Source organism: Ylistrum balloti, unplaced genomic scaffold (assembly GCF_031769215.1).
Source record: "Ylistrum balloti isolate Yb309-2 unplaced genomic scaffold, AGI_CSIRO_Ybal_v1 Utg372384, whole genome shotgun sequence".
In the NCBI taxonomy this organism is placed as follows: Eukaryota; Metazoa; Mollusca; class Bivalvia; order Pectinida; family Pectinidae; genus Ylistrum; species Ylistrum balloti.
The window spans coordinates 14758-39901 of NW_026783087.1; the positions used below are offsets into that span (position 1 = coordinate 14758).

A 25144-nucleotide genomic window follows, 5' to 3' on the forward strand; every position below is an offset into this window, starting at 1 on the left:
AACCCAGCTTGTTAGTAGAAAAACCATTAAGCCTATTCACCCTCCTTTAAATATGAACAATGCTAACATCTCTGACGTGACCTCACACAAGCATTTAGGTGATTTTTCTTTCTAGTACTGGTCAGTGGAATGAACAAGACCTCGCCGAAAATAAATATCTTACGTAAATTTAAATTTTCTTTAGACAGATCTAGTCTTCAAACTATCTTTACTCTTATTCGACCCATATTAGATTATGGCGATATAGTATAGGACAGCCTAAATAAAGCTCAGTCTGAGCTGCTAGAAAATCTTCAACTAGAGCTTCCCCTCCAGGAAAGACGAAAACATCACAAACTGATTCTTTTCCACAAAATGGTCCATGGTTTTGCCCCCCGCTATCTTCTTGATATTCTTCCTCATCGAAGCAGAAATTTTCATAATCATGATACTCGCACTGGTAATAACCTTCGTCCACCTTTCTGTCATACAAGTCTCTATAATGTCTCTTTTTTGCCATCTGTCATTAATTTATGGAATTCCTTACCCGAACATGTTAAGAATAACTCTTCTATTAATATACTTAAAACCTATCCTCAAAGTTCCGACATTCTACTTTTAACGGTACCAGATTGGGACAGATACATCACGCCAGACTAAGAATGGTATGTAGTTCTCGTAAGTTCTATCTATACCAAAGAAATCTTATTGATAGTCCTCTCTGTTCATGTATGCAATCTTACGAAACTAATGAACATTATCTTTTCTCTCATCTCCGTTTACGTTTATTTAATGAAATCAACCATCCACTCTCCATCGATCTACTATTGTTTGGGAATGATAATCTTACAGATGATGGAAATACTTTAATATTTTCAAGTGTACATAATTTTATCATCCAATCTAAAAGATTTGTCTAGTAAATTCTTTTCATATATACAATGATCCTTTGCATCCACCTACTTATCTCTAATCATACTGTATCCTGCCCCCCCTCCCCCCCCCCCCCCCCCCCTCTGGCCCCCATTATCACTTCTCGTCTTAGTTTACTGAAAATCAAATAAAATATAATTATGTATTCCTAGTACGCTTTTAAAGTGAGTTCTTATTAACTGTCTGTATTTGAATTCCATATAATTCACCAAATACGCCATCATGTTTGATTTATTTAAGATATTCATTGGAAAAGGATTTATATATGTTGTTTAACTTGTTTACAATTCCTCTATACTTTGCTATGTATTATTCACATGTTGTTATGGAATAAAAATAAAGTTTATATTAAAGCCTTATCAATTATTCAAAAAATATAAAAAAAACCAACTTAACCATTCTTTTCTTTATTACAAAATAATGAGACCTGCAGCAATATATGTGTATATATAAATAGTTATCCAATGAATTTACCTCCTTTCTACAATTACAATACATATTCATCATTAACCTCCATATCACATACAATATACATTTACTTACATACTGTGAAATCATTAATATTCGTGGGAGTTGATTTTTTGTTGCAACATAATCCATAAATTTATATGTTTACAACTACTGAAATTAGTATAAGTGAATTTATTAATCTGTCTTTAGGCATTAAATTAAGAGTTGGCCAAATATTGATTTTTTTGCTTTTGTTTTTTATTTTTGCTTTGTTCTTTTTTCGAAAAACCACAAAAACTGAGTCCCACGAAGATGCATGATTTAAAATATCCCAAGAAGTCTTCTATACGAACTTACATAGCTCTAACTTACAGCGCCTTCACCCACTAAATACATTCATGGTTTATACAGAAGTCTAAGTTAATGAGCATTTGTAAGACTTTAAGGGTCAAAATCAACCGAATCATGGCCATTTCACCCACCACCACTGATAAATCTCTTATTCCTCTTAAATTTCTTATCTGAACTATCAGTAAATTTCCTACCTGAATATCTAAGAGATAAGTAAAATTTTCAGGTATCCCTTCAAATAATAGCATATTACTTTGAAGGTATGCCTATATGCTACTTCCTAAAACATAACGGTATGATTTGGAATAAAATTTCAAACCAATGAGAGGACAGGTGATCAAAAGAAAACCTTCATCAAACAATATTCCCTTAATTAAATGGAGTTGTCCCCCCTTCCGCTGACCTCTGATCATAAGAAAACCTTAATCAAACAATATTCCCTTAATTAATTGGAGTTTTCCCCCTTCCACTGACCTCTGTCACCTAGCCCATTTCTTATAAACCACTACATGTACATGATACATGCTTACTAATTACATTCATTCTGTCACTATTGACACCTAAACAAAAGCCTTGTTTAATTTCAGCATTACTAATACAAATACAAAATACACTAAACACGGTAGTACCACATACATCAGGGAGCAAATGGTGAGTTTAAAAACAAGTATCCTTTATAATAGTATATATACTGCACTATGCCTTTTTGCTTTTTTTTCTAGGGTTCTGTTCTGGTATGGAACAAAAAATGAAAAATGAAATGAATACGAAAAAATAAAAATTGATAATAAAAAAATTTTTTTGAGGAAAAATCTCGTCTGGTCACAAACTTTGATGCTGATTTCAGTCCGAGTTCTGATCACAGCTTTTACAAAAAAATAAACTTTGTTTTGTTTAAACTTTTTTGAATGAAGTACAAAAAAAAAAAAAAAAAATCCCAAGTAATAAAAACAGAGTATGCATGAACTGGGCTGAAACCTTTGAAGAGTTTGATGTATTCCTTGGCTCCAACTCTTCTATACCATGCTCATGTGACTGTACAACAACAGGAGGACAGTAGGTAAAGACAGGTATATTTATCCAAGAGACAAGGACCCATATATCTCAGATCATACATGCATATCCTGGTACTGATCTTCTTATTAAATAAAAAATTGTGAATTTATTTTGACAGAACTCTTTACTATAACCAACCTATGAAAATAGTAGATGGTGTGTATCTACTTCAGTTTATTTGAAATGTACTTCAATAAAGATACAACAAACAATTTGTATCAATGTGTCAAACATTATTACAGGTATTGGACTATGGGTACATCATCAACAAATTGTATCAGCATATCTTGTCTGTATAGGAGCCTACCAAGCAGTATGTGACAGCAAAATCTTGACATAATGCCATCAATTTCTTAACTACTTTGCAAGTTGCTAACATCAAATTACCAATGTCAAATTTTCACATCTATTTACTTCATACATATCAACCCAGTACTGAAACAGCATTAAAAGACAATTTCAAAAGTGGCTTAACTTTGAGATAACAAGGTTTAATTGACAAACAATGACAGTGTAACAAGCTTTTACTGATAAATGATGGCAGTATAACAAGGTTTTACTGTACAATGGTGACAGTATAACAAGGTTTTACTGTGTAATTGTGACAGTATAACAAGGCTTTACTGTATAATAGTGACAGTATAACAAGGCTTTACTGTATAATGGTGACAGTATAACAAGGTTTTACTTATAATGGTAACAGTATCTACAACGTTTAAATGTGTAATGATAGCAGTATAACAAAGTTTTAATGACAAACAGCGGCAGTATAACAAGGTTTTACTGACAAATTATGTAAGCATAACAAAAAATTACTGTATACTGGTGACAGTATAGCAGGGTTTTATATGTAATGATGTTAGTATTGCAAGGTTTTAGAGACAAATTGTGGCTATGCTAATTTTGTTGACTTCCATCCAAATAATTTGAGGTCATGCACTGTAACACTACTGGTATGAGCTTATTGTTACTGCCAGTCTGATATCTTTGCCTATTTATGGAAGGCAACAAGGATAAAAAAAACACTTGTGGTAGTAATCACTTCTTAATCCATAGTATTCTCTCTGTAGAAATCAGATCTAAAACATGTTTCTGTTGAAACTCAAAATGAGGTAAATAATGATATTTGTTTTTTATCAAAAGTTTCTTTATTTCTCATGGTCAAGTCAAAAAAGCTGATGATTATGTGGACATGATCATGTTAAAGCAAAGTATTTATATACGATTGTATCAAAAATAAAAAAAGGAAATAAATCCACTGACAAGGGAGATAACTGTATTTTATAGGAGAAGCTGAGGTTTTGAAACATATTGTGCAAAATAATAAAGCATCTACTTTTAATGTTGAAAAACTAAAATCACACAAAAAACCTGAAATCTTTGTGAAAATATCTGACAAACAATGACTTAAGAAACTGAATATTAGTGTGTAACTGATGACATTTCTACTAAATGTGCTTCACATCTACAATGAAACTGGTTAATGATTAATTTGTTCATAACTTGAATTAAAGCGGACTAAAATTCAACATCCTTTCAGAGGTATATATAACAGTTTAAACAAGTATTGGCAATTGTTTAATTTTTTCTCTACAAACTTGTTGATATCCATTAAAGATGTAATGATTCATAGTATTTTTTTTATTTTCTTAATGACTTGTTTAATATAAGATAAAAATATCTGAAAAAAAAACTGAAAAGTAAAGCCATCATTTAGGGAAGAAATTAACTGTTTCTATTTCAATTCAAACAAATACCTAGTACATGTATAATAGCTATATGTAGCCTGACTACCATATCAACTGTTAAAAATCACCAGGGCACCAACAAATAAACTTGGACTCATAGTCAGGGAGTGGGCGTATTAACAGTTAACAGTTCAGTGCTTTTAGGGTTCGGAGGAGTCAAAAACTATGAACTTTATGTAGTTTATGATAATTGTGAACCGATCAAGCCATTACCTTAAAATATCAATCACTCTTGTTGACCCTGATTGGAGTGTACCCAGGTCTTTACTCTTGGGGAAAAAAACACATCAAGAAGGTGATTTTATGCCTATTCATGCTTGACTGTGAAACCTAACCAAGTCACCGAGGAAAAAGACTAGTATTATCAATGTGTCATCTGCTCACTTACACTTTCAATGACTTATTCCAAAAGACCTTTGAGACAATGTAATATGCAATATGAAAAATAACATGATTCAAGACCTTGTTCCTCTAATTCATTTTTACACTTAACATTTTTTTTCTATGATGCAACATATATTTGTTGTCAATATAATACTGCACCAAATAATGCTACAAAAATACAATTTAAAGTTTATCTCTCTTTCAATTTCATTATAATAAAAAATAGCATCCATTTTTTTATGAATATCCTGCTGTCACCATTTTCACCAAATGGTATTGCATATGCAGGCAGAGAATATTAGAAGATAGAATCCAGTTCACAATTTAAAAAAGGAAAGGAAAAAATGAAATATATTTGACCATGCATAAAACTGATAACTTATATCAAGAAATCAGTTAATTGGATTTCAATTAATGTCAAATACATGTGTAAAGTGGATTAGCAAATGACATTAACAACTAATTACAATATGTTCTAAACCAAGACCCTCTACATCTAACATGTAAACATTTCTTCTGAATGAATTTCAAATTTCCTTGAGACATACCTCAGTTTGTTTGTTTTTTTAACGAAGATTTAAAACCTAAGCTTGTTTAAAAATACAGAGATCTTGGTGACCACCTTTGCTTGATCTTGATCTGTTCTTTAAAAGTATAATATGTTCCCCTCTTTCTTCTGTGTTTGCTCTTAACTATATTAAACTTGAAAAACTTAGATGGTCCCTTGTCAGCAATTTAGCTTTTCTGATCCATCCCTTTATCAAAATTATACATAAGGGTGAAGCTACATTTAGTATTTGAGAAAAATGATTCCAGTACATCTCAAGAAAGAGTGATAAAAACATTTGATTGACAAAGTTCAAGATTGCTGCCGGTCAGCCATTATTTTTTTCGTATCAGTTTGAAAATAAAAGGGGCACAACAAGGGACCAAAGGGAACTTACAGATGAAATCTGAGTAAAAAAAAATAGCAAAAACAAATGTAAAATGTTGTAATTCACAATAGTCATGGGCCATCTGATGATGGTGAACTAACTTATGATCAAACTAGATTTTATAAAGGTTACTAAACTAACTGAAGCCACCTGAAAACTTCAACACTTTGTTATGAAAAAAGTTGACTGATTTCAATTCAAAAACTAAATCTTAACACTGGTACATTATGTAAATGCTTTATTTAAAACAAAAAAGCTTCTACTGATGGCACATTTCTGTTAATGTCACCTTTCTATTCATGTAACATTTCTGTTAATGTCATATTTCTGATAATGTCACATTTCTGTTTATGTTTAAACATATATATGTTTGTACAAAAATGTACTTGATTTCTTCATAAAAAATAAAATATGCATCACAAATCATTCTACAATCTCCCATTCTTGCTAATTACATGACCACAAATACTTGCACATGGAGGTTACAAGTTACATCATACTTTAAATCACTGGATTGAAAGACAATTAACACTAATTACAGAGGACTTGTTTCTAATGACAATGCTGTGATAATCGCCCCAGTGTCATACGACAGGTTGCCATGATGTGTATACAGAGATGAATGATTACAATTTTTCAATATGATGCCAGTCGTATCTAATGATTATAGATGTAGTCTAGAGATATCTCTTGCTGTGTCTTCCGTCTACTTGCCAAAACGCTGGTTGATCCTGGAGAAGTTTTGAAGAGCTGTGATGAATGACTTGTATCGAATAGATAAATGAGATGGAATGCACCTGAAATACCAAATAGAATTGAAATTATACAAGGTAATGTAAAATATACTAATGAAGAACATGAAGTCATATTCCAAATAATTTCTGTACCTTACAAGAAATTGTCATCTTAAAACATCCTATAATGAGTAAAAGTTGCAGTAGTAAACTTTTCTTAAAGTCCCCTTGGTCTTGTCAAAAGCCCTTTACATTACCACACACCTTCATAGATCACTTAAAACCTTGAAACCTTAAAACCAAGATAGTTTAATTTGAAATAGGTTCAGCTTGTTAGAAGCATGTTTTGACACAAAGAACTTTTCCTTCAATCCTCATCTAGTTCAAATTGTAGAAAGCTGAAAATTATTGTATTGAATCTACCTGTTTTGATCCAACATTTTTACTAAATTTAGTTTCATTACTTCCTTTGAAGTGTGATCCAATGTTACTGTTAAGTGTTTCTGTAATCTTGTATATATCTATTCTAAAAATAAAAGTTTATGAATGATATAAATAATTCAATAATTTGTCCATTACAATCATCATCAACTGACATTCTATATAACAATGTCCAAAATAAAATTCGGCATCAATCAATACTTTTATTGTAAAATTTTGTTCTAAATCATTTTAAATTTTGCTACACCTGCATACTTACAATATTTCTGTTAGCCTAATCTGCCAGGGGAGATAACCCAACAAAGAATCTGTCTGACCAAACTTCAGCACCAGGTCAGGATCTGGGAACTTATGAATTTCTGTGACAAAATAACAATTATCTAATTTAATTATTACATGTTTGCTTGGGCTAGTCACATGAATTGAAAGGTTGGGTGTGGGGTTGGGGAGGGTTGTTCAGTCCTTTGCAAATCATGTTATGTACACATCAGTATAATGTGTAGACTTTATATTTTATAATTAATTTTTGTCCATGTTGATAACTACTTCCAAATCAAGGTTGTATAGAGAGCATCAAAGTTGAAATAACTGTAATATCTGTATAGAATCAAACTGACTTTAAACAACATTTTACAAACCCAAAACTGAAACATTCTAATAGAATGATTGTTATGAAAAACAAATATGAAACCAGCAAGGAATCAATATTCAAATGAACAATGCAGTTATTCAGGCCTTTAAGAAATTGTTGACTATCAAATTTCCCCAGACTCAAATCTCTTCCATACATTTCCAGCATGATTGTGACAGGTATACTTGCCAACCCATGTGCAATCTAATTAGAATTCTGCCCATCAAGAAAATTTGAATCATCAAACATACGTTTATAATTTCAAACAACCAATATTAACAGTCCACTTGAGCTTAAGTTATTGAAAGCTGATCTATAATTGATTTTTTTTTCATAATGCTGGAATATTTAACTCCAGAAATTGGCAAGTACATGTTTTACATATTTTCTTGCCTTTATTTAAATAATTACCTGACAAGTGTTTTCTGAATGTAATTACAGATGATATAATGGCAAGCAGCTACTTTCTAATTAATATTCACATAATTAAAGCATTTCAAATACACATAGTTTGAAAGACCTCATAATATCAGATGAAATAAACCCAGTATTGAGAAAGTACCCTATAAAGACGAAGAGATGACAAGAGAATGGTGATGTAACAATAAAACACCAAACACCAAGTAAAATCTTGTTGTAACAGGGCGACAACAGGCAAATGTAAATTTTGTTGGTCTATATCTACTGTACATTTGAATTTACCTTGAAATAAATTATCTAAAGATTGAGGTGATATATCGTCTATCCTTCTTCGTTTCTCCAATACCTCAACACAGAGCTCACGGGCGGTCTTGACCAAATCATGCCGACCATCTTCTGTACTCACCAACTGTATATGTACACTATTACCACTGTAACAACCTGAGAAAGAAACTTCTTTGTGTAACATAAAGAGTAACTATTATTTTTTCAATGCATAGGTTTTCACTCCATGTAAAAGCATTCATTTTCCACAAACAATTGTTATTAGCAAGAAGCAAATTGACATTTCAGAGCAAGATTCAGAGTTGAAGACAAAAAATATGGTATTACTAGGTACTTAGTTTTTCTGGTCAACGCAATAAAAATAGAATTTTTTTTAGTCCAGAATTTCACGGCTCTGTACATGCTTTAAAAACTGGGAAAATGTTTTGCTTTTCTTGATTTCTGAGAAAATTTACACATTTTCTGGCTAAATTAAACTATTTTGTGGTGTGAAACTACAAAAAAAGTGAATTTTCCATTAACAGAAAAGAATTCTTATATTTTGAAATAAATACTTGCCATTTTGATAAACATCTTGTCTATCAGTAAAACTTGAATGTATATGTATATTGTGTTTGGTATTCTCTGTGTCTGATATGAACTGCTGACTTTTGCTTATCTCTTCTCTTAAAAGTTCATGTTTTCTTTTAAATTCACCTGTAACAAATAAAAAGTAAAACCATCTTCAAAGCATCTCATACATTTACACTATAAAATTATTACTGAAAGCAAAAATAAAGAACAGCACAAGTTGTCACAGTACCATCTAAGATAAGTGCGTGATGAAGTTTAGTACATCATACAAAGTTGCTTAATTTCATGTTATTAGTAAAAACTATATATGTTACAAGTAAAAAGATTTCTTGAGCAAACTTCCATGTACTTTCTGGCATTTTAGCAGAAATTTTAGGCCTTAAGGTGAAACTTATCAATATTTTGAAAAAGATGTAGACTCACATGACAAATGATTTCATGCAGAGATTTCTGCTATATCAATACAAAATTCATTGACTCTACAGTTATCTGTACAATGCAGTTTTGGGAGTGAAGCAATACAAGTTATTGAATAAACACTGATGCCAGCCAGTGCTTCTATGTACAGTTGTTCCTGATTATGATGGGAAAACAACTTTTTTTTAAAAAAGACATTGACTAAAAAAACCTAGATGCAACTGGCAATTATGTCCAATGTACAACTTGTTGACACTTTAGACATTGCAATTGGTATTGGGTCAAAGTTAAATAGAAAATTTATGAGAGGAATACATCTATAGATTAGGACTAAATTTGATCATCACTGTGGGTTTTTTTTTTATCTTTTTCTCCATTTCTTTGGTCACACTTCCTGAGTTCATATTCAGTGATCCTATGCCATTCCAATAGTAATTGAAGAAATCTTGTGGCTTTAAATTTGCTTTCGATCAGCTGTTTTATGAACCTGTTTTTTACTAACCGTTGACGTCGAACACACTGATGTAGGATATACCAAGGGTAATTGACCACACAATTATGTTAGCAATGTCTGAAAATGAGACATCGTTCTCCAAGACTAGTAGACCCAGATGATGCGGTAACTTTTGAAACGATCTTGCATCAGCTGCTATCTGTGATTGTAGGCCATAACTCACACTTCCGGTCAATGCTTTCTGTTGGAAAGCGAAGCCAATATAAGGGAAATGTAAAATCCAGTGTTTAACAAATATCCCAAGGGAAAGCACATAGTGAATAAGTCTCAGCACTAGGTTGCCAATCATTTTGGGTAACTTTATACGGCCACTTTTATGTGTGAGGTTCCTCAGTCACCATGTCCGAAATGCCGGTGGCTCGTGTCAAAACCAGAAGTAGTAGTCTCGGACTGAATAATCATAAAATTCGATATCATCAAGGAAATGTTATATTTCCAACTTTAATATCATACCACGATATAAACAATATAATTTGATACTATTTTATGGCCTGTCATTAAAATAAATATTTAAAGAGTGAAAACAATTCTATTTTCTTTATTTTTGAAAACGAAAGTACGTACGACTAACAGAGTTGTCGTTCCTTACATTAAGTCGGAGTCCTGCAACAAGGTTATTGGATTTGAATATGGTTTACAACAATATGACTTGTCAGCAAGAGTACTGTGTAGGATATATTCGTTCATAACATATATTTAAAGGCTCTTGCAGAGAGAGAGAGACGACACCAACTACAGCTGATCATACAGGCATAAGCTAACTATTTAGCTAGATATTGAAGCTATAAACTAGTTCACTAGAGAAGCCAGCAAACCCACATTATTTAGTCAGGTAAACCTTAGTTTGGTTATATCATGACTGGCTCGAATTATTCGAAATTCTAGATATTAGAAATCACACGAAGGCATACATACATGCACGTGAACGAGTATTAACAACTCCTTGCTGGTAAGTGATAAGAGTTACATTTTGTAATTCTAAACACGAGTCCAGTAAAAAGGAACCATAGAATTCTTGTACTGGAAAAAATATTATTAGTAACTATAAGTAAGTAAGTGGTGAAAATAAAAAAAAATACATGATAACCATATCTGTTTTCATATCTTACCTTAGGATACCTTCGGGTCTTCTATGGACACTTGTCTATTCGACCACTATATGTCCTCATTTAATCATCAGTTTTGTCATTTGTACTGTTTACGGAACATCTTCCGGTGTTGTCTTTGACTGAGTTGTGGTTGTATTTTACATTCTAGTCTTTCTAAATTTTATCCATTCTTGCTTCAAAACATTTGATAGTTTTTTTTTGCGTGCACCATTGATTCTAGTAGATTATTGGAATTATACACTGTTCTGAAAGTGAAGCTGAACTTCCGCACATTGTGTTGCAGCATTGTTTTTGTACTTTTTAGGCTGTGTCCTCTTGTGGATGTACCTTTGTATTTTTTTATGTTACTAACCTTAATAAAGTTTCAGAAGGTGCTTAAGATCCATGCTTGTTGCCACTTGTTGAATTAATGCCTTTTAGAAAGACCACCTTACACATGTGCATCATGCATTAGTCATTAACATCTTTTTGCTCTTGATCATTTAAAAATGGTTTTGTCCACATTCAGATACATGGTCTCTTTCAAGGTCATGACAAGTTTAATTAGTTGGATGGCAATGCACAAATGTATCTAAGTGTGTACTAGGTGGGGATGGTGGGAGTTTCTGTTCAATCAAGTGGTAATCATATAAATGTAGAGTATTCACCTTAAGCTTGAAATTGTATTATCGCTATTTCAAGTCATAGCAGGGGCAAAACTTTCTTCTATAACTCCTTCCAAAGATTTCGTGCCAATTGCACCAAGAGTAGAAAAAAAGCTTGCTGGGATACAAGTGTCTAAGGCAAAAAAAAAAAAAAATTCTATATATATGTGTAACATGAAATTATGATAGTGCAGTGTTAAGATATATTCTTATTTTCTATTTCTTTCCAAGTGTGCTGTATTGATGAAGCTCTACAAGCATGAGGCATTTACTGTCACAGCTGAGGAGTTTACAAGGCTTTTCCCAGAGATCAGCAACAATTCCTTCTGAAACCTTGTACAAGTATAAACACTGCAAACACTGCCAGCTGCATCAGCCTGCTTTAAAGACTGTATCTCACAATCCTTATCAATCTCTAAGGCATTGCAGCAGCAATATAAGAGAATCCAACTGGAGTGTTCATTCCTTGGAAAGCCGTGGAGTAGTGAGACTGAAAGGTACAGATACAGTACCATTCCTCCAGGGTCTGGTCACAAATGATGTTGCTGTTGTTGGAGACAAAACCCCTAGTCTGTATACCTTGATGCTCAATGTACAGGTAATCTCATCATTTATCTGTTATTGATAGAAAGTTTTGAATCTTTTATGATTTAATGAAGTGTGGAAAAACATGTCGAAAAAAATACATATATATGTATACCAGAATGTATACACACTGGCTGTTATATATCTAACTTCAGCGAGGGCTATGAGCTGTATAATTACATATGTAGGACTGAAAAATTATTGAAAGTATGTTAGAATTCTTGACTAAGGAACTTGAATGGGGGCAATAAAAGCTCAAATTTAAGAGCATTGATTTGGCCTTCACAGATGAGTAAGCTCTGAGGTGTTTGGCTGTATGCTCCTTTTACTACATAAAGTAACTGTGGTAGTTTTAATTTCCCGTAAAGGAAAGAAATGGATCTGTCAGTGCTGTTGTGATTTTGTCCTCATGCAAATAAAACACTTTACCCCTATTGCACTAGATGTCAGGAGAAACGTCACCCATATGTGACAGGCCTCCTGTATGTTGTTCAGTGAGGTAGCCACCGTCTCCTAAAAGGAACCACTAGCTACTACATGGAAACTCTGCCTCAAAATAACTTTGGCTGATCTTTATGATGTAGTTTGTTGATACTATAGCCATATACATGGATTAATCTGGTATTGAGGGAATACTACTTATTGATAGCAGAGAGACATTTTAGAGTTTCTTTGAGAAATGAAGGAATTTGGGACAGCTCTTTTAGTCACAATTAAAAAAAGGGATAAGGGAAAACTATATAATATGCCATGAAGATTTCATGAATGAAATATAACAATATTGTGGTTATGTTAATAATTCCTTAACATGCTAAGTGAAAATAAACTGATTAGCTCTGTTTGGGGGAATGTTTTCTCTATTTTAGGGAAATTTTCCAATGTTTGCAGTATATCTACTTTATGGGATTTTTTTATATTTAGAGGGGAAAATATATCACATATTCTGTGCTAAAATTTGTCTTACTTATTTCGTGATAACAAGTCTTTGCAGTGTATCATTTTGTGATAACACATTCCATTACCGGCTATTTTATGAATCTTTGTGATTTGTTAAAACATTTTATTGCAGGCTATGACTTGTTAATACATATTTACACGACCTACATACATGTCCCAAGTCATGTACTCACAGAATTCTGACAGAACTCACAGAATTTCTGAAAATACTTCAATTTACACATTGCAGGATCGATTCATTTTAGCAATAAAGTTTAAAATGACTAATGAAAATAAGTTGTCACTGATCACTTGTTGTGTTTACGATTTGTTAATACATTTTATTACAGGGTCGTGTGCTGTATGACCTGTTGATGTTCCACGCCACTGATGTGACAGGGAAGTCTTTCCTTTTATTAGAGTGTGACACTAATGTCACTGAAGATCTCCTCAAACTCATTAAAAGATATAAAATCAGAAAGAAGGTGAGTGATTTTTGTTGATTGAAATGCTTCAATAATTAATCAAACAAGTTCTTATTCATTTTGATGCAAATTAAATATGGATGGGAAATTTTGTCAGTGATTCTGAAAAATTTTGATTTGATGAGGAACCTTGTTGACGGTAATTAAAGTGATATGAAATAGACATCCATTATTCTACTGCGTTTGGAATGCACCTTACAATGTATGTTACCTGGTACATTCATGTTATTCTAAGGCACAATCAGAGTAAGTAATCAATTCCATCTCTTTGAAAATCTTGTTTTTGAGTATTGCATTACTCTATCACACACATTAAGGACACCGGAGATGAAGTCTCAGGGTCACCTATTGCGATTGCTTTTGTCCATCATCTTGTGTAAACTTTGCATGTTGTAAACTTTAAATATTTTCAATTTCTTTGGAAAACTCCTGAATGGAGTTCAATGAAATTTAAAAAAAAAAGTTTCTATGGCTTAAATTGCACCATAATTGTAAATTATATTGTCCCCTACCCCCAGGGGCCTGATGGTCATGGCCAGTAAGAGTCAAATTGATTGAAACTTCAAAGATCTTCTTCTCAAATCCCATGTATGGTAGAATCAAATACTCTTCTTGGATAGAAATGCTTTCTGATTCTTTATGAAAATTGCAAATTTCATGACCCCTGGGTCTCACATTTCCCCCATAGGAGCGGATAAAGTTTACTCAAGTGTATATAGGTAAATTACATTTTTGAACAAATTTTTTTTATTTTCTTGTAGAAATAGATCAAACTTGTTTAGAATTCTTAGTTTAAGTTGACAGTTTGATGAGATGCATACATTGACCCTGGCTGACCCCCAGGGGCTTATGAGCAGGGCCAAAAATGGATCAAATTGACTGAAATTTCATAGATGTTCTACTGTTCATGGATTGAAGATATGCATGGATGAGAATTCATTATTGGAGTGCAATTTCTTTTAATTCAAACTTGGTTAGAAGCCTTAGCATATGGTACAGCAGTTAATGTTATGTACAATTTACATTGGCATTATGTGTACACTGGAATTAAAGTTTTCTTACTTTTTTTTAACAAAATCATTTCTATGACATGTTACAAGAAGCATTGTAACTCATTTGTCTGTTAAGGCCCTTGGGCCTCTTTTCTTAAAATCCTATTTCCAATGAAAACTACCAGATAGGACCTCTGTATTATGACACGGTCTCTATAGAATGTCAGGTAAGGCAGGTGTCACTGTACCACTGATTTTCAGGTTGATATAGCTGATGTGACTGATAGCTGTAAGGTGTTTGCTGCTCTTTGTAAAGGCGACGATCAAAAGATATCTGTTGATAAGCAGCTGCCTGGAATATTGTCAGCGGCTCCAGATCCTCGCATGAATAGCTTTGGTTTGAGAATCATAGCAAGCAACTCAGGGTCAGTACTCAAAGGTGAGTTTACTATTGCTAGAGTCATCTCATCCTTACAATTTAGTGTCATATTGCATTGTCTGTTGTCTGTCTATCTGTGTGTACTTACGTCTGTATACATTATTTCATTATTAAGTGGTACCTCTCCAAAAATGATTTTGATGCAGTGACAGGACCTCCTCTACTTAGTTCAAAATAAATTTTGAAAAAATATATGGTATTCCAGATTATTTAAATGGTGGCCATCTTGAAAATCTTGATATCACAACTCGTCAACTTTCGAAGGACTATCCAGTCAAGTTTTGAAATCAGATGTGTCATCGTTCCTTGTGTAGATTTAGAGTCATTTAGCTGAAAGGTGTAGAATGTTTTGCTATATAATTACCTTAAACTTAAGGCCATTGGATAGGACTTACATTTTTAACAAGATAAATTAAGTATTCATTATTGCAAATAGTGTTTACACTTACACTTTATTCAGTTACTGTTTGTTTTTCCTTCTTACAACTTTTTAAGGTGCAAGTAACCTATAGTTATTGTGGTTTTTTTCTATGGTGTGTCAGGAGTAAACTTTCAATATTAATGAAGTTTTCTAATTCCACCAGAGGGATTTACCTCAAACTCACCTACAAATGTAGAGAGATCCAGGGATGGTCCTGACAAAGAATTGTTTTATTATTGTTATATCAATCAGTGTAAAATCCAAGATGGTGGCAAAGGCCTCCATCTTTAAAAACACGTTTTAAACTGCTCTTCCAGGATTACAGATAATTGAGCTGGAAACTGATAGATTAAATTTAATTAGACATTGAGGAGAATTATTGACAAAGTGTTGTTTTTTTATAACCTGGTCAAAATTATGATATGGTAGCCACAGCAGTCACTGTGTAACATGACATACACATCCATCAGTTATTCAACTTATCATGTTTTAAACATCTTCTAAAAGCCCATCTGTTGGATTTAGCTGAATGGTGCCTGGAATTAATAATCCTGAGATGGTCTGGAACGAATTGATATATTTAGTGCCAGAACCCTTGATTATCATATGTTGGATGGATTTGAGTTGGAGAGAAGTAGAGATATATTCTTCAAACACATCAAACATATCTGTTTTTCAGGGTTTGGAGTTAAAGAGGAAACACCTGAGGAGGACTACCACAGGGAGCGGTATCAGATTGGTATTGGGGAGGGAGTAGTGGACTTACCCCCAGGGAACTGCTTTCCTCTGGAGAGTAATGCTGTGTATCTGAATGGAGGTGGTTTATCAACAAGTTTCTTTGATGTTTTTAAGTAGTGATAATAAATAGCGATGCCACTTATAAACAAACAAAATTGTCAAACTCTTGTGTTTGTATAGTATCTGTTGATACATGAATTTCTACAAAATTGTTTTTCAAGAGTTGAAAAGAACACCACTTTATATCAATTACCTTGAAAGCTGCATGCCATCATGGGTATATATACGATAGTATTTGAACCCATGAACTCATAGATATAGGTTTTGATACCAAACAATATTCTTGTTACTTTTCAGTGTGTTTCCACAAGGGCTGTTATGTCGGCCAGGAGTTGACCGCTAGGACATTTCACACTGGGGTCACACGCAAGCGCCTGATGCCTCTCTTGTTTGATGAGTAAGTTCAAGGCACAGGCATTCAGAGATCAGAATATATTTGCGACAAATTTTTGCTTACACCTTGTGCCTTTAAGTCTCTGCTTTCTTCCTTTCCCCATTAGGGGTCAGTCAGCATTTTCCGAATTATATATATTCTTATTTTCTTATTTTCAGCTTGTTCAAAATTGATCAAATATCAAAATATTTGATCAAAATCGGACAAGCTGCCATATGATCTGTAAAAAAAGATTATTTAGATTGAAAATGCACAGTGTGTCCCCTAACAAAGAACTATATATTACTATAGTGTTAACTATATGTCAAACTTGTAGAGACCGTAATTTCAGCTGTGTCTTGTGGCATGAAATTATTTTAAGGTTAGTTTATTTATTTTTTATTTTCTGGTCACATCAATAACTGTTTGATGTGAAAAGAGACTTAATGTTATAAATTATATGACTATGACCTACTTAATAATTTTTTGATAGTTGCTCAGAGATTGAGTTTACAAAAAATACTATTTTCATGGTTTTGACACCCAAACTTTCTAAGATTCCTCACAAAATTTTTGAAACTATATCATATCATCCTTTCTACTTTTATTTTACTTTACATACAAGTTTGCCTTGGTAAATTTATCAGGAAAATAATTTGTTTTTTCAGTGAACCACAGAATATTATAGCCGGATCTAACATTGTAACAGAGACAGGAAAATCAGTGGGGAAAATGCGAGGTCATATTGGAAAATATGGACTCGGTCTTTTACGGATAGCAGAGGCCAGTAAAAACCTTAGTGTTAAAACAGAGACAGAGGAAAACCTAGGAGTGAAAGCCACCACCCCAGACTGGTGGCCTAAGGAGAGTTGATTTGAATTACATAATCGAGAACACATACTGCCCTTCAGTTACATGTGCATGCTGATAATGTGAACCCTAGATGGTGTAATTATATAAAGAGACTAGACATGAATTCAATATCTCAAAATACTTATCTATGGATGTGAATTATTTAAAGAAGTTAAGAATTCCAGAACTGTCTCACAGTTTAGAGTCAGATTTGACATAAATTGCAAACTTCAAAATTGTACTGTGTACTTATCTAAAGCATGTAGGGTCAGTTCTGTTGACTGACTGCTTAGACCAGCTATTCCTGTTTTTTTGACTAAGGAAATGAAGTTCATATTTATGAGTGGATAATATGTTCTGTTTGTAACACATTTAAAATAACATCCAAATTCAATATTGTGGTTTTACAAACATTGATTTAATAAAACCAAAAATTATTTGATTTAGCAATGACTGGTTCAGTTTGTTCAACACACAATTTGACCAACATTCTTAATACAGAAATTCAAGAAACTATGGTTGATGATCCTTTGATTTTGTGTATACAAAGGAAAGCCTTGGCTATAAATGTATGCTTTTATTTTTATATGCACCCCACAATTTTTTTTTTTTTTTTTGGGGGGGGGGGAGGGGGCATATAGTCACCGCCTTGTCTATCTGTTTGTCTGTTCATTCTTTTGTGTCAGAAACAAAACTTTGCCCACAGTTAAGCCAAGGATCATGGAAACTAGGTGTATACATTGGTCATGGAGGGGATTTGCTGTGTACCAAATTCAGGGCCCTTGACTCCTTAATTACAGAGTTACTGCCCATTATTAATGTTTCCTCTCTGGAGTATAACTTTGCCTTTACTTGAAATAGGATAATGAAACGTAGTGTATACTTTGATCATATGAAGCAATGTGCAATGTATCAATATCAGGTCCACAACCCCTTAATCACAGATTTATTGCCCTTTGTTAAAATGTTTGTATCTATAACATTGAATTTCTTGCATTTAAACTAGGGTATTGAAATGTGATGTATATGTCAGTCATACAAAAGCATAATGCAGTGTTGCAAAGTCAGGGCCCATGACCCCTCAGTACATAACTGTACAACCCTTTTCTGTGATAACCGTAACTGTACAACCCTTGTCTGTAATGACGGTAACTGTACAACCCTTGTCTGTAATGACGGTAACTGTACAACCCTTGTCTGTAATGACGGTAACTGTACAACCCTTGTCTGTGATGACCATAAATGTACAACCCTTGTCTGTGATGACGATAACTGTTCAAGCCTTGTCTGTGTTGACGATAACTGTACAACCCTTGTCCTTGATGACGGTAACTGTAAAACCCTTTACTGTGATGACAGTAACTGTAAAACCCTTGTCTGTGATGACGATAATTATAAAAACCCTTGTCTGTGATGACAGTAACTGTACAACCCTTGTCTGTGTTGACGGTAACTGTAAAACCCTTGTCTGTGATGACAGTAACTGTACAACCCTTGTATGTGATGACGGTAACTGTAAAACCCTTTACTGTGATGACAGTAACTGTAAAACCCTTGTCTGTGATGACGATAATTATAAAAACCCTTGTCTGTGATGACAGTAACTGTACAACCCTTGTCTGTGTTGACGGTAACTGTAAAACCCTTGTCTGTGATGACAGTAACTGTACAACCCTTGTATGTGATGACGGTAACTGTACAACCCTTGTATGTGATGACGGTAACTGTAAAACCCTTGTCTGTGATGACGGTAACTAAAACCCTTGTCTGTGATGACGGTAACTAAAACCCTTGTCTGTGATGTAACTGTAACCATACAAGTGTGATGAACCACATACCTCAGATGAACCACACAACTTAAAGGAACCACATACCTCAGATGAACCACACAACTTAAAGGAACCACATACCTCAGATGAACCACACACCTTAAAGGAACCACACATCTCTGATGAACCACACACCTCTGATGAACCACACACCTCTGATGAACCACACATCTCTGATTAACCACACACCTCAAATGAACAACACACCTCAAATAAACCACACACCTTTGATAAAACACACACCTCTGATGAACCACACACCTCAAATGAACCACACACCTCTGATGAAACAAACCTCTGATGAACCACACACCTCAAATGAACCACACACCTCTGATGAAACACACACCTCAAATGAACCACACACCTCTGATGCACCATACACCTCGGATGAAACACACACCTCAAATGAACCACACACCTCTGATGAACCATACACCTCTGATGAACCACACACCTCTGATGAACCATACACCTCTAATGAAACACACATATCTGATGAACCACACACCTCTGATGAACCATACACCTCTGATGAACCATACACCTCTGATGAAACACACATATCTGATGAACCACACACCTCAAATGAACCATACACTTCTGATGAACCACACACCTCAAATGAACAACACACCTCAAATGAACCACAAACCTCAAATAAACAACACACCATTGATAAAACACATCTCTGATGAAACAAACCTCTGATGAACCACACACCTCTGATGAAACACACATATCTGATGAATACACATCTCAAATGAACCACACACCTCACATGAACCACACACCTCTGATGAACCACATACCTCACATGAACCACACACCTCTGATGAACCACATACCTTTGATGAACCACACACCTCTGATGAACAACACATCTCTGATGAACCACACACCTCAAATGAACCACACACCTCTTATGAAACACACATATCAGATGAACCACACACCTCTTATGAAACACACATATCAGATGAACCACACACCTAAAATTAACCACACACCTCTGATGAAACAAACCTCTGATGAACCACACACCTCTGATGAACCACACACCTCAAATGAACCACACACCTCTGATGGATCACACACCTCTGATGAACCACATACCTCTGATGAACCACATACCTCTGATTAACCACACACCTCAAATGAACCACACACCTCTGATTAACCACACACCTCAAATGAACAACACACCTCAAATAAACCACACACCTCAAATAACCCACACACCTTTGATAAAACACACACCTCTGATGAACCACACACCTCAAATAAACCACACACCTTTGATGAAACACACACCTCTGATGAAACACACACCTCTGATGAACCACTCACCTCAAATGAACCACGCACCTCTGATGAACCACATACCTCTGATGAACCACACACCTCAAATGAACCACACACCTCTTATGAAACACACATATCAGATGAACCACACACCTAAAATTAACCACACACCTCTGATGAAACAAACCTCTGATGAACCACACACCTCAAATGAACCACACACCTCTGATGAACCACATACCTCTGATGAACCACAAACCTCTGATGAACCACACACCTCAAATGAACCAGACACCTCTGATGAAACACACAAATCTGATGAACCACACACCCCAAATGAACCACACACCTCTGATGAACAAACACCTCTAATGAACCACATATCTCTGATGAAACACACACCCCTGATGAAACACACACCCCAAATGAACCACACACCTGTGATGAACCACATACCTCTGATGAATCACACACCCCAAATGAACCACACACCTCTGACGAAACAAATTTCTGATGAAACACACATATCTGATGAACCACACACCTCAAATGAACCACACACCTCTGATGAACCACACACCTCAAATGAACTTCAAACCTCAAATGAACCACAAACCTCAAATGAACCACAAACCTCAAATGAACCATACACTTCAAATGAATCACACACATCTAATGAACAACACATCCCTGATGAATACATATCTCAAATGAACCACACACCTCTGATGAACCACACATCTTTGATGAATACACATCTCAAATGAACCACACACCTCTGATAAACCATACACCTATGATTAAACACACACCTCAAATGAACTACACACCTCTGATGAACCACACACCTCTCATGAAACACTCACCCCTGATGAACTAAACACCTCAAATGAACCACACACCTCAAATGAACAACACACCTCTGATGAACCACACACCTCAAATGAACAACACACCTTTGATGAACCACACACCTCAAATGAACAATATACCTCAAATGAACCACACACCTCAAATAAACAACACATCTCTGATGAACCACACACCTCAGATGAATCACATACCTTTGATGAACCACACACTTTTGATAAACCACACACCTCTGATGAAAATATCTTGTGATACCTAATTGTACTTTTTAGTTAATGTTACTGCTCTGGAACTCATTAATACAAATGATGGTGATGCCTATATTGCATTTCTGTTATATAACCATCCATTTGAATCTATCTTCTACATTCTTATTCCTAATATTATTATTATCTGTTATCTTTAATTTTGATTGATGTGTCTGTATACTTGTTTATGCACTGTAAGGAGAGGGCTTTCATAGGCTCTGCCTGTTGCCCAATTCCTATTGTCAATACCACCAAGACAATAAAATATTCTGAAATCGAAAAAAACCTCCGATGAAACACACATATCTGATGAAACACACATATCTGATGAAACACACATATCTGATGAACCACACTCCTCAAATGAACCACACACCTAACATGAACAACAAACCTCTGATGAACCACACACCTCTGATGAATACACACCTCAAATGAACCGCACACCTCTGATGAACAAACACCTCTAATGAACCACATATCTCTGATGAAACACACATATCTGATGAACCACACACCTCAAATGAACCACACACCTCAAATGAACCACACACCTCTAATGAACCACACACCTCAAATAAACCACACACCTCTAATGAACCACACACCTCAAATAAACCACACACCTCAAATAAACCACACACCTCTGATGAACCACACACCTCAAATGAACCACACACCTCGATTTTCAACCTGGTGCGGGACAAAGCTCTACCGACTGAGCTGTCGTGTGGCCCTTTCAACGTTTTAATTAGCCTAGTAGGTATTAATAGTAGCTGTAAAACTGATCTCATTGCATTAACTTAATTTTGTCCTTGGTCCTTGCATTCCTTAGTTACATCGGTGTTAGGGATGATGTTATATCCTCTAATATGTCCTCAATTTGTTTCCTTATTGAAAATACGTATTTTGATATGTTTTGTACTTGGCAGAACTATCAAAAGACGTTTTTATTATTGCCAGCCAGAGGCAATAGTCTCATTGCTCATATAAACAATATTACTTAATAAACATTTGAGCGGCTTTATATTAATAAAATACTACGTGAATATCCATTATTCCCATTCCACTTAAGGGCAAATCCGTATTTAGGTCCTAATCAAACAGGTTGATTTGTTTAGAATATGATGGATTCTGAAGATGTTTAGCCGGTTGTAAACTGTAGACAATGTAAGGCTGATTCAGGTTACGTATCTCTTAACAGGTAAAAAAATCGATAATGCCGATAAAGAATTGTACGGGTATCTTTTTGGGGATAAAGCATCACATTTCTTTACTGAATTAGTAACAATATCGTTTTTGTTCGGGTTTAATTTGAACATTTTATGATTTACAATGTACAATTATATGGTTATCAGGCAGGAAGTAATCCTAAAATCATATAGATGGCTCCATTATCTTGATATCATTTGTAATCAATGGCATAGGCCGTAGTCCTAGAAGGACGAAACAGCTGTATGATGGTAGCATTACTGACTGGTCCGAGAAGGACGAAATAGCTCTATGGTGTAGCATTAGTGACGAGTCCTAGAAGGGCGAAACAGCTGAATGACGTAGAATTACTGACGGGCCCTAGACGAACGAAACAACTGCATGGTGTAGCATTACTGACGAGCCCCAGAAGGACGAAACAGCTGTATGATGTAGCATAACTGACGAGTCATTGAAGGTCGAAACATCTGTATGATGTAGCAGCACTGACTAGTCCTAAAAGAACGAAACAGCTGTACGATGTAGCGTCACTGACTAGTCCGGGAAGGACGAAAAGCTGTATGATGTAGCATTCCTTGCGAGTCCTAGGAGGACGAAACAGCTGTATGATGTAGCATTACTGATAAGTCCGAGAACGACGAATTAGCTGTATGATGTAGCATTACTGACGAGTCGTGTAAGAATGAAACAGCTGTATGATGTAGCATCATTGACGAGTACTAGAAGAACGAAACAGTTGTATGATGTAGAATTACTGACTAGTCCTAGAAGGGCGAAACAGCTGTATGGTGTATAATTACTGAATAATCCTAGAAGAGCGAAACAGCTGTATGATGTAGCATTACTGACTAGTCCGAGAAGGATGAAACAGCTGTATGGTGTAGCATTACTGACAAGTCCTTGAAGAACGAAACAGCTGTATGATGTAGCATTATTGACGAGAACTAGAAGGTCAAAACAGTTGTATGATGTAGCAGTACTGACAAGCCCTAGAAGAACGAAACAACTGTATGATGTAGCATTACTGACGAGTCCTGGAAGGGCGAAACAGTTGTATGGTGTAGCATTGCTGACTAGTCATAGAAGGGCGAAACAGCTGTATGATGTATCATTGCTGACGAATCCTAGAAGGACGAAACAGTTACATAAGGTAGCGTCACCCGGGAGTCCTAAAAGGATGAAACAACTGCTATTGACTTTACTGTATCTGTTGAAATTGCAATGAGCTTACACGTATGTTCTTTGTACAATCACAAATCGTCACTATATCTCATGGGATATCGAAAATGTCATGTGCTAAGTTATGGTCATTTTTTTTCCAAATTTTGGTCGGATATCAAAATAATAATATTGATAATTTGCAACACCTTCTCTTGATAAACCATGACATCTTGTCGCACAACTGCACGTTTAATACATTCAGAAGCCGATGCTGTAACAGAGTTATAACAGGACTACACTGAGGTACTGCTATTATAAGTTATATATAGAATATGTTTGAGAATCAAAAATATATTTAATAAATATCAATATTTTATATACTTCAGGGCATGGCTCTACAACATTTGAAAAAAAATCATATCTGATTCTTCCTGATGGACGCTCGAAACATAAACTCAAGTTGATCATTAAGATAATTAATGACATGACTCCTACACACCGTAAAAAGGCATTACTGTTTATGCAGCCGTTTATCCATTAAGGAAGACATGAATTTCAATATTCCAGTATGTAGAACATCAGATTATGTTACTAGTACAATGTGATAGCTATTAAGTTTATACATTTTGATAATTAAACTTTCAATTCTGATTGATCCAATGTACAGTCGCGGGAGGTTTACTGTAGCCTGCATGCCACATTTTTCTATTCCTCTAAGCTGTGTCACAGTTCAGCATATACACGTGTACTTCACCTTGATCTAAAATTATGAGATATATGACTTTTTACGAATTTATTGAACTATGGGGCTAGTACAGCTTCACGTCTAGACTTTGACTTTTCTTTCAGTCACTTTGGATTTCCCTCATTAGCCTCTCCAAGACTTCAAAATTTAAGCCCTTAGAATGAATGACGAGTCCTAAAAGGACGAAAAGCCGTATGATGCAGTTTAATTCATTGTTTTGGTCTACTCTCTATATGTGTATTAATATTGACTGAAACGTAAACAGTTTTGTTATTCAATCTGTGTTTAC

The 25144-nt window shown here is 34.7% G+C and overlaps 3 protein-coding genes across 3 annotated transcripts; 1 reads left to right on the forward strand and 2 right to left on the reverse strand.

The window, feature by feature from the left end:
- Positions 1–1313: 1313 nt before the first annotated feature.
- LOC132564600 (dehydrodolichyl diphosphate synthase complex subunit nus1-like) lies at positions 1314–10165 on the reverse strand. Its single transcript, XM_060229248.1, has 5 exons — positions 9840–10165; positions 8906–9043; positions 8345–8503; positions 7271–7370; positions 1314–6633 (listed from the first exon to the last, which is right to left on the reverse strand). The coding sequence occupies exons 1-5, from the start codon at positions 10138–10140 to the stop codon at positions 6543–6545; spliced, it is 789 nt and encodes a 262-aa protein (XP_060085231.1). The 5' UTR covers positions 10141–10165; the 3' UTR covers positions 1314–6542.
- A 319-nt stretch (positions 10166–10484) lies between these two features.
- On the forward strand, positions 10485–17928 carry LOC132564601 (putative transferase CAF17 homolog, mitochondrial). Its single transcript, XM_060229249.1, has 7 exons — positions 10485–10683; positions 11836–12202; positions 13476–13610; positions 14864–15041; positions 16142–16279; positions 16558–16657; positions 17302–17928. The coding sequence occupies exons 2-7, from the start codon at positions 11864–11866 to the stop codon at positions 17504–17506; spliced, it is 1095 nt and encodes a 364-aa protein (XP_060085232.1). The 5' UTR covers positions 10485–10683; positions 11836–11863; the 3' UTR covers positions 17507–17928.
- A 1648-nt stretch (positions 17929–19576) lies between these two features.
- On the reverse strand, positions 19577–21001 carry LOC132564599 (uncharacterized). Its single transcript, XM_060229247.1, has 4 exons — positions 20861–21001; positions 20665–20736; positions 20163–20234; positions 19577–19933 (listed from the first exon to the last, which is right to left on the reverse strand). Exons 1-4 carry the CDS (start codon positions 20999–21001, stop codon positions 19577–19579), a joined length of 642 nt encoding a protein of 213 aa, XP_060085230.1.
- Between the last annotated feature and the right edge of the window lie 4143 nt (positions 21002–25144).

Coding starts and splice junctions, on each gene's coding strand:
- LOC132564601 (XM_060229249.1), top strand. CDS start 11,864: ATGAGGCATTTACTGTCACAGCTGAGGAGTTTACAAGGCTTTTCCCAG. Junction 13,611..14,863: donor GATATAAAATCAGAAAGAAG/GTGAGTGATTTT, acceptor ACTGATTTTCAG/GTTGATATAGCTGATGTGAC. Junction 16,280..16,557: donor TGCTGTGTATCTGAATGGAG/GTGGTTTATCAA, acceptor GTTACTTTTCAG/TGTGTTTCCACAAGGGCTGT.
- LOC132564599 (XM_060229247.1), bottom strand. CDS start 21,001: ATGTGGTTCATTAGAGGTGTTTGTTCATCAGAGGTGTGTGGTTCATTT. Junction 20,737..20,860: donor AGGTTTGTGGTTCATCAGAG/GTATGTGGTTCA, acceptor GTTTCATAAGAG/GTGTGTGGTTCATTTGAGGT. Junction 19,934..20,162: donor AGGTGTGTGGTTCATCAAAG/GTATGTGGTTCA, acceptor TGTTCATTTGAG/GTGTGTGGTTCATCAGAAGT.
- LOC132564600 (XM_060229248.1), bottom strand. CDS start 10,140: ATGATTGGCAACCTAGTGCTGAGACTTATTCACTATGTGCTTTCCCTT. Junction 9,044..9,839: donor CAGTGTGTTCGACGTCAACG/GTTAGTAAAAAA, acceptor TATTTGTTACAG/GTGAATTTAAAAGAAAACAT. Junction 7,371..8,344: donor TTTAGATAATTTATTTCAAG/GTAAATTCAAAT, acceptor ATTTTGTCACAG/AAATTCATAAGTTCCCAGAT.